Below are 12,313 nucleotides of genomic sequence, written 5' to 3'. Positions count from 1 at the left end.
CGATCGCGTTCCCGGGAATTCTCCAATTTCGTTCATTGGCGAATTTTCAATTCGTAGTTTTTCAATCTGCACCGATACTTCGTAAAATCAAAAATTGATGAATTACAAATGTTTTTTTCATTCATTTCGTTGGAGTCCAACGTTGCAAACTTCAGCGTCGCGTTCCTGGATATTGTTGGCTTCTCTTCACCAGTCCCCGAACATTTCATTCAAATTTTATAACCTCTTGAGCTTCGGTGGAATTGCGTGCCTCTCTCTATTCTCGCACATTTTCAATTAATGTGAAATTTGCAGTAATTTACTAGTAGATAACGCTTTAAAATGAACAATAATCGAAATTTAGTTAACAATCCTGATTTTTTGTTCGATTTATTGTAGGTCGTAGCTCCTGTTGAGCCTAAAACGAATATGGGCAGGCATAACTTGTCACCATTCACCGCAGCTAGTTTGCTCGAACGTAATAGCAATACACCGCCTCATTACAAGTTTCATGTGCCCCGAGCCGTCGACTCGATAACTCAAGAGGCTCCTCGTAGTCTGTACGGTTCACGGGTAAATTCGTCAGCTACTTTACCAGGCAAAGAGGCACTTCTGGGACCTCGAGGTACCGATAATCAGATTCACCGCGACAAAGATGACGGTCTAGCCGCGATATTGGCCGCGAAAATACGAACCAAGGGCGAACTCAAACAGGTAACCGTTCTTTTCTCCGTTCGACTAATATTAACATTGCACGACTATGTCGACCTCAGTATCGTTAAAATATCATTCCTTTAAATCGCACAAATTTACTTTACTGGTTACATCCTAATAATAATGATAATATAAAATTGACGTAGGTATGTTCGAGTCAGTTTGCCACCAAGCCGACGACGCTTCCGTCCCAACAAGTTTCCGTCATGCCCGACGGTAAGTTTTCTTAGATAAACAAAAGATGTGAGGAAAAGTAATGAATTTAGATCCGAGGAATGGGGCGCATGAATTAATCGTCGTAGTTTCAGAACTGGAAGGCTCAAGTTCGACCTCAACGCCACAATCTGTCGGCTCATCCGCAGCAAGTCCACCGAAATTAACTCGTGAGAAAACAGCGTGTGCCGTTCCACCTAGAAGACGATTGTTTTCTAGAAACGAGGAGGAAAACATGCCCGTAGCAGCCACGATACCAGCTCCGGCTCCAATTATCGCCGAGGCGTCTACAGTCGCGGCTCGCTCCAGCGGATTTCGTAGCTCCTCGGAAACCTCTGTATTTGATTTCCGGGAGAGTGACTCGGAGGGTGAAATGCCGGTACTCGAGCGTCAAACCCTCGAAGAAATGAGAAGAGATAGAAAACAATTGTCGAAGGTTCAACCACCTGTACCTTTGAACGATGCTATGCGTATGGACATGACATCCTCGACGGATCTCGTCAAAATAGAGCTCAAGGTATTTTTTTTTTGTTAAACCTTCATTCTTACGATGCATTTTTAAAATCAATATATCGCGATCATTAGTTTATGACGTTCAAAATAGTTCACCACAATGGCAAATTCACTGGCCACTACTGAGAATACAAAAAGAATGCAATTAAATATTTTAATAACGAATCCCATTAATTTTCCATTGTCACTTGGTTAGCGCGACACAATTCGGTGTTTGTAGTAGAAAAATTTTCCACTTCTTGCGGAGCACGAGAATTTCCTTATTCGGTCCTATTTCCTATATTTCATTTTTATTTTGGTTCTCAATGTGTCACGTTTCTTATTTAATTACCAGGAAAACGACAAAAAAGTAACCGAAATAGATCCATTTTGGAGCGCGACCTGTGATAAATTTATGGAACAGTTACGAAGCGGGGATTCGACGAAGAAACGCGGTAGGAAAAAAAAGATAGGAGAGAGCTCGAAGCCCGACGGTGGACCGGAAGATGAGGAAAGCAAGGAGGCGACGATGGAGCAGCCATCGGAAACTCAGATTAAGCCAGAGGATATAAAACAAGAGATAATAGAGGTTGACCACTTTATTGCGGATAAAGTGTTGGTAGAAGAAACGGGTGGAACTGATACAGCGGCGGTGGTTGTCAAGAGCGAACCAAAAGAGACGACGAACGTGAAAGAGGAAGTTAAAGAAGTTAAGGGAGCGACAGACGTTGTTATTGAAGTGGCGAAGCGCGAGGGTGAGGAAGGAGAGGAGGAAGAGGAAGAGGAAGAGAGGGGGGAGGAAGAAGAGGAGGAGAAGAACTCGGGTGAAGAATCCGACGAATTGCCACTGATAAAAAGAACGGCAAAAAATAAGTACAAGAAAAAGGCTGAGAGTGACTGTGACGATGATGTAATATGCAGAAAGAGGCGGGTGCGTCGAGGCAGTAGAATCAAATTGGAGTCTTCGAGTGGCAGTGAGTCTTCGAGTGATGAGGAGAGTGACGTTAGTGCTGAATTTGGTCGAGATACGTCGGTCGCCCATAGGCTGCGAGCGAGAAAACGAACGTCGACGAGTGCGGCGGCCGTTGCGAATGAAGGCATGAAATTACGGTCGAGAGATACAACACCGCACAAAGTGAAACAAGAAAAAGACAGCAAAAACAGCCCGGCCAAGGGAAACGGAGCTGGCGCTCAAAAGCTAACGCCAAAACCATTGTTTGGGGACGGTAGTGATTTCAGGCCTGGATGGGAAGCGGAGGTTTACGTTTACAAAAAATCACTGCGAATGCCCCCTCGTCTAATAACGGTCTCGAAGCCATCGAGATTTCACAGACTATCAACTTCCCTGCCGGACCTCGATCCAGGCTCACCCGCGCTATCAGTATCGATGGACAGTTCCGATGTTTGTCTTGGCCGAAAACGCAACGTCGACAGCGATCTGGAGTCGAATTACAGTTTCAGTATAAGCGGCCTTCTCGGTACTGGCGGCGGCAAGATCGACGACGAGGAGGCCACTTCGTCGACTACGATATCGTGCCCACCTAAAACATCCGGTCGACATAACAAAGCGGAAAGCAACGGTACGGGCTCGATCGTTGATTTGTTAGCTCGTAAAGTTGGCGGGGCTGGTAAAAAGGATGCGAAGAAAAAGTTGAAGGAAAAACTCGAGAGAGGTGGCAAGGTGTTACCTAAAGCTACCAATGAGCCTGAGCTACTTCCTACACCGAATTTAACGCCTCTCGTGTCGAACGAGACGCGAACCAAGCTTAAGGGTAAAACACCGGTGAAAAATTATAACAAGTCAACGAAACCCATAAACGTTACGGATTCTTATCTCCTTGGTTATTTCCGCAAAGAGACGGTCAACAATTTTCGGAATACGTTTAAAAACAATCACGCTTTGCCCAACGAATTTTCAACTTTCGTCCTGAAAAGCAGAACACGAACGGAAACGAGGGTACTGAAGAAGCAGGCCACGATACGCGAGGTATTTGGGGAAGAAAGACCAGCATCAGCGCCACCCATGCAAAATCATGCTGGCGACACCTCGCAGGACGACGATTCCCAAACTGAAATTCGGCAAAATCTACTCGGAAGAACGCGAAAGTTGAAGCAAAAAGTTGTCACACGATTGAGAAACGTTGGAATATTACGCAGTCAGAAAGCAATTATGAATTCGAAACGTCATCTATTAACAGCTAAAAAAAGGAAAGATCTGATTAAATCACTTGCGGAAAAAACCCTCGAGAGCTTGAAGAAGCGAGTCAAGGATGAGAAGAAGAGTGGAGCGGAGGACAAAGAGGAAGAGGAAGACGTCACGGTTGTTACGCCGGAAGAGGAGGAGGAGGACGAGGAGGAGGAAGAAGAAGAACCGGAAATTAACAAGCCGGAAGGTGACAATAACGATGATACCGAGATCCCTAGCAAAAAGAAACTTAAACTGAGAACTGGGAGAAGAAAGTTTCGTTCTGGCTTCGATTACATACGTAAGAAAAAGAAGCCTTTGAAGAAGGAAGACGCGACACCCAAAGAACGAAAAAGGGTATGCATTTGTTGTATACAACTGTTGCACGTTAGTCGTGAATTAAAGGGTATTTTTCCCCAAGATACAAGTAACGATTTTTCTCTTGTTTTATTCCAGGCAATAATCACAAGACCTAACGCGGAATGCGTTGCTGACATTCAGTCGGAAATTCGTACTTGGGTCATCAAAAAGGGTGTTGGCGAAACTATCTTGCATCGAGCTGCAAGACTCGGCTACACGGTTTGTAAAAAAATAATATTCTTCTCTCCTCCATCCCCAGCTCATTCTTATTTTCCTCTCGATCAATCAATTTTCTGTCCAGGATGTCACTGCCTATTGCTTGGAGAAACTCAGCAGTGCTCCAAGTCCGAAAGACAATGCTGGTTATACTCCGCTTCACGAAGCTTGCTCGAGGGGACATCTGGAAATAGCAAGACTTTTACTGGCCTACGGTGCAAATGTGAGCGAAAGCGCCAACGGGGGTATCAGGTGATATAAACTTTATGTCCAACTTTTTATCATTTTCGTCGTCGCTCGATAAAATTTTCAACCTAAAATGAAAATATAAATTTGATTTTCAGACCTCTTCACGAAGCAGCGGAAAATGGTGCTACGGAACTCGTGAGACTTCTTTTATCGTACGGTGCAGATCCGCTACTCGCCACATACTCTGGTCAAACTCCTCTCATGCTGGCCGTTGATACCGAAGCTTACAGCATCCTCGAGCATCATTTGAACGATGTACAAGGTCGTTCTACCATTCCTTGGAGCTTTGGTGGACCATCGTCAATCTTTGGTTCGTGTTAAACATGGTGTACGACAGTAATAGGGAAAATCAATACTCTCATTCCGCTGCATTCGTTCGATTGTCATAATGTTTTTTTTATGAAAAAGAAATTCTTCTCTAACGGACATTCGTTCATTCATGATTCCAGATCCCGAAGGAACGGGCTACAATCCGTTGGAGGATCCTCCAATCAGCAGTCCCGAGCCTGAACTCGAAGAAATAGAGATGGAAGTGAGTGACGTTAATCTTCCGGTGCTCTTCACTCTCGTGAACGATCCGGATAAATGGGTGCTCCTCCAAGATCTCATGACCGCATTGAGAGTAAAAAGTCGCGATGCACTTTTGCGACAAGTTAATCCGAAAGCTCCATCGGGGCCGCCTTCGATAGCCCATCGTGATGTAATGCGAGAGTTGAAGCTTCACGATTTTCTTGAACAATCACGTTGCTGTCACTTGTTGAGCGGTGGTGAGAGAATCAATGTACGCGGATCTAAAGTAACATTAATTAAGTACAACGAGAAGGTCAGATCACTGCTGAACGTAGAGCGTGTTGTGATTAATTTGAGGTGACATGAGGAGTGTCTGGAGAGTACAACTCTTCAGAGTACTAAACCCTCCACTTCCATTCCTGTGAAATCTCAAAAAATAGTAGAGAAACGCAATTCTTCACGGGTCGCCTTTAAACAAGGAAGAAAATTAAGAAAAAGGCAGGTGGTTAAGAACAAAAACGCCGATTAATTCGATCGGTTCGATTCACGGAGACAAAAATAGGGAAAGGGAAAAAAGAATTTTGGGTATTACTGATTCAGCTGCCCCCTGTATGATTTACGTCTGTTTGAGGATAAAATCTGTGCTTCTCGTCTAAAATCATTTTGTTCCGCTTGGGCACTCGGTATCTCTTCAATAAAATAAAAAAATAAAAACCTTCTCGGCAATCGGTGCAAAGAAGATTCTAGAAGTTATCTGGACGGTGCAATGAAAATTAGAATGATGATACACGTGTGAGATAATTTTACATGAAGGAGCGGTAAGAAATAACAAAGCAGCGATCTGTGACATTATATTAGGGTATTTATTCCAGAATGTAAAAAATGACGTAGAATGGTGATATTTTATTAGCAATTGATGGTGAAGATCGTTTGATTCGATTAAGATCCTGACAAATGTAACGCTTTTAGAGTGAAAACTGCCGAGATGATGATAGAAAAAGGAACCGAAATATCTTTACCACAATGACGGCGCACAGTGACCGGGGAAAATTTGAATTATTCCCGTATTTTTGCGAGAAAACAGGTTCGTGTTGAACAACTCGATGAAACCGATGTGGAGAAAAAAATACACGGTATAAATTGAACGTATTGAATACGGCAAGAAATATTCAAATCGAGTGAAAAAAGGCCGTATTCTTATTGAAATTTTGAGAAATAACGTTGGGAGCAATACAGGCGATTCCGTGGCTAATTGTAAGATCGTGTTTAATCTGTACGAAAATGTTACCATATTAATATTTATATTTGTTTCCCTTTTTTTTTATTCCCGGATCACGGACGAGTCCGAATGTAAATATGTTTTTGTTTCGTTATCGTTAACAAGTTGGGAAGTGCAATTTAGAACGAAAAAACAATTTCCTCTATTGAATAAAATGCCGGAACAACTTAGGATGCAATTGACGAGTAATTCTATATAAAGAAAAAAAGCGTTGATAAAAAAAAATGAAGGATCGTTCGTGTCGTCGTTCACGGTCCCGATAATCATTCTGAACGAATAATAATCATGGTGCAATACCGTTATTACGAACGCTGCGTTACTTTATCGTATAGTCAAATTTCAATTATTATATATTGATCGATTCGCGAGAATCGTTATAGCAACAATTAGTTGATAAATTCGAGCGAGAGCCGAGATTTAAACAAAGACAGGAAGTATTTTACGATAGAATTGTTTTTGAAGCAAACGCATGTTATTTTTATCCGTTGATTTGTTCTCGCTGAAAATCGATGTACTTATTCTTAAACGGCGTTGCGAGAAATCGTTCGTAATGATAATTAAGTAAAATATAATAAGATTAAAGTATCGTTAGGAATAATACATGTTAAGCATTACAAAAACTACTCTTCAAGCTTATATATTATCACCGCTACTATAACTATACCAATAATGGTAATTTAACGAATAATGAGAATAAGATTAACAATACAAATTAAAAAATAATTACATTAATAATAATAATAATAATAATAATAATAATAATAATAGCAAGTATTGAAGAATAGTTTTTAAAATAGTAGGTACTATGATATACGAACTATTATCGTTTAAGAAGCTATGACGATTTACTGAACTATTAAACTACCAGCCACTATTATCATTAATTACAATTTATCCGTTAATTTTTATGCCGTATACAGATTTCAATTGTTATAATCAGTCTCAGGGAAATCGATGTGTAATTTCCACTACGTACATGTTAATATACCTATATAATCAACGGCGAGTATGCGCGTATGTTCACATTCATCGCGTAGCGTACACGCATCCGCATATAGATATTATACATTTTATGAAACAAAAGTTCGGACGCATCAGTTGTCAGCCTATTTATTAATTAATTACGTACGAATATTAATATTCTACTAATGTATAGTAAAAACTAGTTCCGCCTCTTCCGCTATACCAGACGTTACTCAAATACCTGGACGCTTGAACGTTAGATTTTGTTTTTTTGAAAAATCATTGTACATGTACAAAAGTCGTCTATTTTATATACAAACGCAACTGACAGCGGATCTGGACATTTTTTCTTTGCAACGGTTCTACAATTCGGTGTTATCCAACGTGTATATGAATATTGAATGTACCATTTTTCATTAAGCAGTAGACTAATGCCACATTTTTTCTTTATTCGAATCAAAGAAAAAAGAATTTGGAGTGGTATTGTTTCGTGCGTATCTAGGAGTGTGCTCGTGTTTCAGATAGATTAATGTTGATAAAAGAAAATAAAACAACAGCAAACTCAATTAGGTACGCGATCTTATTAATGCGTATGTAAATATTACTACCAAGTATCTAATATTACCATTCGCTTTTTTAATGTATCACATAATGTATAGATATATCCATATTAATATAAATATATATAGATGTATGTGTGTATGTATATAAAACTATGTAAGCGCACGGACTTACATATTTATACATATACATACATATAAATATATATGTACATGTATAATAACATCGATGTACATTTTCTCAAGCATAAACTCTTCTCCTCATATTTATAGATTCAAGGAAAACTTCTAGATGTGTTAACGCTACTGCTTCATGAGACAAAAAGAAACGAGAAAATAAAAGAAATTATATATGAGACTAAAAGAAATATATATGTATAAATATATATTTTGTTTCATGAGTTTAGTTCGGGATCATGTGTATTGAAGCGAAAAATACAAACGAGAGTTTCTCTGTGATTTGTAAAAAAAAAATGATAAAAAGAAACACGAAAAAATTAAAAGAGATGGAATTAAAATGCAATTATCATTTTCATTGTCCAGTGTATTTTCCGTAACTGTGAAAGCTCCCTTATAGAAATCCAACGCCATTTATCTTCAAAGTATCGTTATGTATACTACCCTGCGATATCATAAAGCATGCAAAACAGCAATTCGTATCTTCAAACTTTCGTCAAGTTAGAAACAATGCAGATATGAGGACTAACATATTAAATTACTTATAATTTTTAAGATATTTCCTGATGAGGCAGTGTGGCTTGTTAATTCTGAAAAAAAAACACGTCCATATGACTGGTTAAATGACATCATACGGATATTTTCAGCGTTGGATAATTTCATAATCACATTCCAAAGAGAATGTCTCTCGACGTTGTTGGTCGTTACTATTGATTTATCGTCGGGGGCAGGGGTTGTAGATGAAAGAAAAAACAAAACGGGTTTCGTAAAATTGGTAAAACGTTTATTAACTATTTAAAAACGATGAAACAAAGTGAACATGATTTTGATAATTCAATAAGTAATATTATTAAATAGACTATAGAGATGTATAATAGGTGTTGGTACTAATTATTCTTTCGTTTTTGTTTTAAACGCTCCCTTTACATTGAAATACCATCTCATTCGGTTGAACCCTGGGTCTCCTCGCTAGTTTATCAGGACACCATGTCAACTCTATACCGAGTACCGCGGTCCTTGTTTCCTCTTCGAGTTTGTAGCTTTTCCATTTGTTCCTTCATATTTTCTCCATCATTGTTCCACATTTATACTTGACAGCTTTGCGGCGCTGTTTGCACTAATTGCAGGATCCATTGCACGAAAAGTAACGCAATGGGTGTTTACCCGCGAAGATACATCTTTCATTCGACATATGCGTACAAAAGACAGAAACATAGAGAGACAGAGAGAGAGAGAGAGAGAGAGAAACAGAGGAAGAGAAAGGAGAGTGAAAAAAAATGTCGATGATGAAACTTTTTTTCCTTTTCGTGGCAAAGGCAACCTGTGTTAAATGATTCTTAACAAATAGCATTTTTATTTATTTCGCTTTGCTTTTGTCTCTTTTCGCTCACTATATACTTTCTTGTGAATAAGTATTCTCCTGTTTTTATTCCGGGGAATCTTTCATTTTCCGCAACGATGTAACAACTGCACAGATAGTCGAGGAAAATGATAATAATTCTATACGGTTACAATAATATAGTTTTATATTACAATTAAACTGACAAACAATCGTCATAATATCGCCATTAGCTCTTTCTCTAAAAATCAATCTCGCTCAATCTCTCCTTTTCACTTTCGTTTATACTAAGTTCTTTTCATTCATTTTTTTAATCCTCATCGTGTAAATATTGAAAACGTGGTTTGAACCTAATAACCAATCTCTACTTCGAGAATGTACGAACGCACGTTTTTCCTGGAACTATTTCCATTTAGTTGTTTCATCCTTTCTCTTCGTTTACTGGGTAGGTGGAAAACCAGCCCACAAAGGCAATCTGATTTCGAATCGTAGAGGGTCTCCAGGGTCTTTTCCGGAGACGAAAATTCATATATATATATACATATATAAATGTACGTCGCTCGCGCGGATAACGGATCGCGGAGACCCATAGGGAATTTTCAATCAGGGATACACTCAAATATAGTGACTTCTTTTTACTTTTTTCCTCTTCACTTCCTCGTCTTCGCGGCCTTTTGAATCTTCTTCTTACATCGTGGCTTAACAATTATGCCAATTAGCGAGTAGCGCTACTTGGACTTTCAGAAATACTACCTGCAGGCCTACATACAACATTCAAACCTTATACATTTGTATTTTTTTTTCTTTTCTTTTGCGCCTTCTCCTTTCTACGCAATACAGGCATAGGTATTTACAATAATACGTACCTACTGTTAATAATAATTTAGTAGTGGTATTTAAATTACAATAGTATTTTTTGTTCCTCCTCCCCTTTGCTTTCCGCCCTCTTATTTTGCGTTTTATCCTATATAATGTTGCACATAACCCATTACTGGCTTAGTTATCTAGCTGTACAAAACATTATATATCCGCTATTACTAGCTCTAAAAGATTTGTCCAGTGAAGTCTGATAGATCGTGTGGTTGCGCGTTTCGAGATACAATCGTTATAATTTTATTATTTACTTGTCACGAAACTCCGCGGAGACTCTTTATGCATGTGTCCATGCAGGGTGGAGAGCTAGCAATACCATCATAGATATTGACAAACTTGTCGCAAAATCACAGAAGTTTCGGGACAAATTGTTCTTCCGATGATAGTGTTTGGAACTTTAAAAAGAAGCCGCCAAATAACGGCAAGAATTTTTTTTTTCGTTTATAAGAGTCTCAGCGCTTTCGAGAACATGTTGATATTTTTTTCAACGTAATCAAGGTTTTCAATACCAATCCCGGTACAATTTTATCACTTGAATCCAGTAATGCCATTGGAAGTGAGGATGATCATTTTCGATACTTTTTTTATAAACGTATTAACGTCGAACACAATTGTTATGACCTTAAGATCTGTGAGAAATCTTGAGATAAAATCTCATCGTCACCTTGGAATTTTGTAATTATTCATTGGAAATATTTGTTCCGGAGGCTAACAGCTAAGAACAAAGGTTAATAATCGCAACAGTTATCGCCTTGACTTGTATGATAAATGTATACAGTACATATTATTTCGACTTCCCTTCGTGATCGGCAATAGAAATAGCTTTTGAGATTCAGGGCGAAATTCGTTACCGAGGCGTCGTCCACATATTTATAGAGATCCCGTATTTAAGTCATACACCAACGTTCGAAAATCGAAATGAATTTTATTCTTCCTCAAGCCTTACTCCTTCAATATATCATTGTTTCGTGTATCACGACCTCCTTGGAATTTGGAGGATAGAATATTTGTCTTTTTAAATCTTTCTCTCTGTGCTACATTTGCTTCTAGTATCCCATACGTCAACACGAATAACCGCGATATCCAGCGTTTTTAAGTACATTCATAAAAAATATGATGCGTGCGCATGCACGCTGCTTCGCTCATGTATAAATGAAGAACTAATTTCTTGATGAGCCAGCGAAGCCAAGTTATAGTTTCCGGTTTTTATGTTCAATTGTCATTCAGACCTTTATCCTATTCATCAAACGTTATTGGTTCGCGGCTTTAATACTCTTTTCGAGGTCACTTTATATTCATATACATATGCTCTGTTTTATTCTCTCAATTTCCTTGCATCGACTCATCGTTCTGAGACAAAAGTTCAAATAAAAACAGCAGCGTCGACGAATGGTCAGCAATTAGCAATTTAGCCATCGGCATCGGGGTGTTTTGCAAATTTGAGAGTTCAAGCCTCCGGGATAAATAAACGATTGGGAAAGAAGCTTAAAATATTTCGGAAATTCTATTATGTTTCCACACCCTCGCGACCATTACTGCTCCACTCATCTCGTCGGCCTTATCCGGGATAATAACGCGTGTTAAAAGACCCACGTACCGTGGTCAGTCGCTATAATTTTTGAGAACAATGCGGAATTATTTTATCGACTTTTTTAAACACGAATCATCATCCCGTCAAACTTTCGAGATTTTCCAGTTTTTCGCCAAATTCCCTTGGCAATTGAGAGTGTGGTTTTGAATTATGCAGCTAACGATTTTTTCTTCGTCCCGTCGTTCCATTCCGTTTCATTTGCTACGACGATATTCTACATAAACGGAGGAAAAGCGTTCACAGTGTTTCCTCTTCTGTCTTCTTCCCTTTTCTCTTCCTCTCCACCTATATTCTCTTCTGTTTTCTTAAGCCTTTTCCCCTTTTTTATTTTTCATCGTTGAGTAATTAAGCGACGCGCAAAAAACTTGTTACTCGTTGCGTCTCGGAGGTAGGGTCCAAGCGTTAGGACTCGGATTAACATGGGGGGCAGGACGTCACAGTTGCTGATCACGACACGGTACCCAAATGTTCGGTCCCGATTGCTCGCCAATTACTGACTTCACTTTAACGTAAATATCTTCAGGGGTGTCACCTTGCACGACCGCTGTAAAGAGCGATGTCACAAAAATTAGATTATTTGGAACATTCGATTGAATGTCGTCGTTAAATTGTT

General features: G+C 39.2%; 2 protein-coding genes across 30 annotated transcripts in view; one reads left to right on the top strand and one right to left on the bottom strand.

The window, feature by feature from the left end:
* The window catches only part of LOC122409122 (platelet binding protein GspB), a 148,717-nt gene extending 140,462 nt beyond the window's left edge, over nucleotides 1-8,255 (top strand). For 2 of the 3 annotated variants that reach the window (XM_043416400.1, XM_043416398.1), the window contains 8 exons: nucleotides 379-693; nucleotides 840-909; nucleotides 996-1,423; nucleotides 1,754-3,940; nucleotides 4,040-4,162; nucleotides 4,245-4,411; nucleotides 4,504-4,718; nucleotides 4,858-8,255. In XM_043416400.1, the coding sequence (XP_043272335.1) occupies nucleotides 379-693; nucleotides 840-909; nucleotides 996-1,423; nucleotides 1,754-3,940; nucleotides 4,040-4,162; nucleotides 4,245-4,411; nucleotides 4,504-4,718; nucleotides 4,858-5,279 (3,927 nt within the window). In that variant the 3' untranslated portion in view covers nucleotides 5,280-8,255. The remainder of the gene's footprint in view (nucleotides 1-378; nucleotides 694-839; nucleotides 910-995; nucleotides 1,424-1,753; nucleotides 3,941-4,039; nucleotides 4,163-4,244; nucleotides 4,412-4,503; nucleotides 4,719-4,857) is intronic. The other variant, XM_043416399.1, reaches the window with a different exon arrangement.
* A 404-nt stretch (nucleotides 8,256-8,659) lies between these two features.
* dlg1 (discs large 1) overlaps nucleotides 8,660-12,313 on the bottom strand; it is a 284,731-nt gene continuing 281,077 nt past the window's right edge. For all 27 annotated transcript variants that reach the window (XM_043416416.1, XM_043416419.1, XM_043416413.1 and 24 more), the window contains one exon: nucleotides 8,660-12,244. In XM_043416416.1, coding sequence (XP_043272351.1) covers nucleotides 12,135-12,244 — 110 coding nt within the window. In that variant the 3' untranslated portion in view covers nucleotides 8,660-12,134. The remainder of the gene's footprint in view (nucleotides 12,245-12,313) is intronic.

Source organism: Venturia canescens, chromosome 4, assembly GCF_019457755.1.
Source record: "Venturia canescens isolate UGA chromosome 4, ASM1945775v1, whole genome shotgun sequence".
Lineage (NCBI taxonomy): Eukaryota > Metazoa > Arthropoda > Insecta > Hymenoptera > Ichneumonidae > Venturia > Venturia canescens.
The sequence above is the reverse complement of the archived record's forward strand: the minus strand, read 5'-3'. Positions and strand labels throughout refer to the sequence as shown.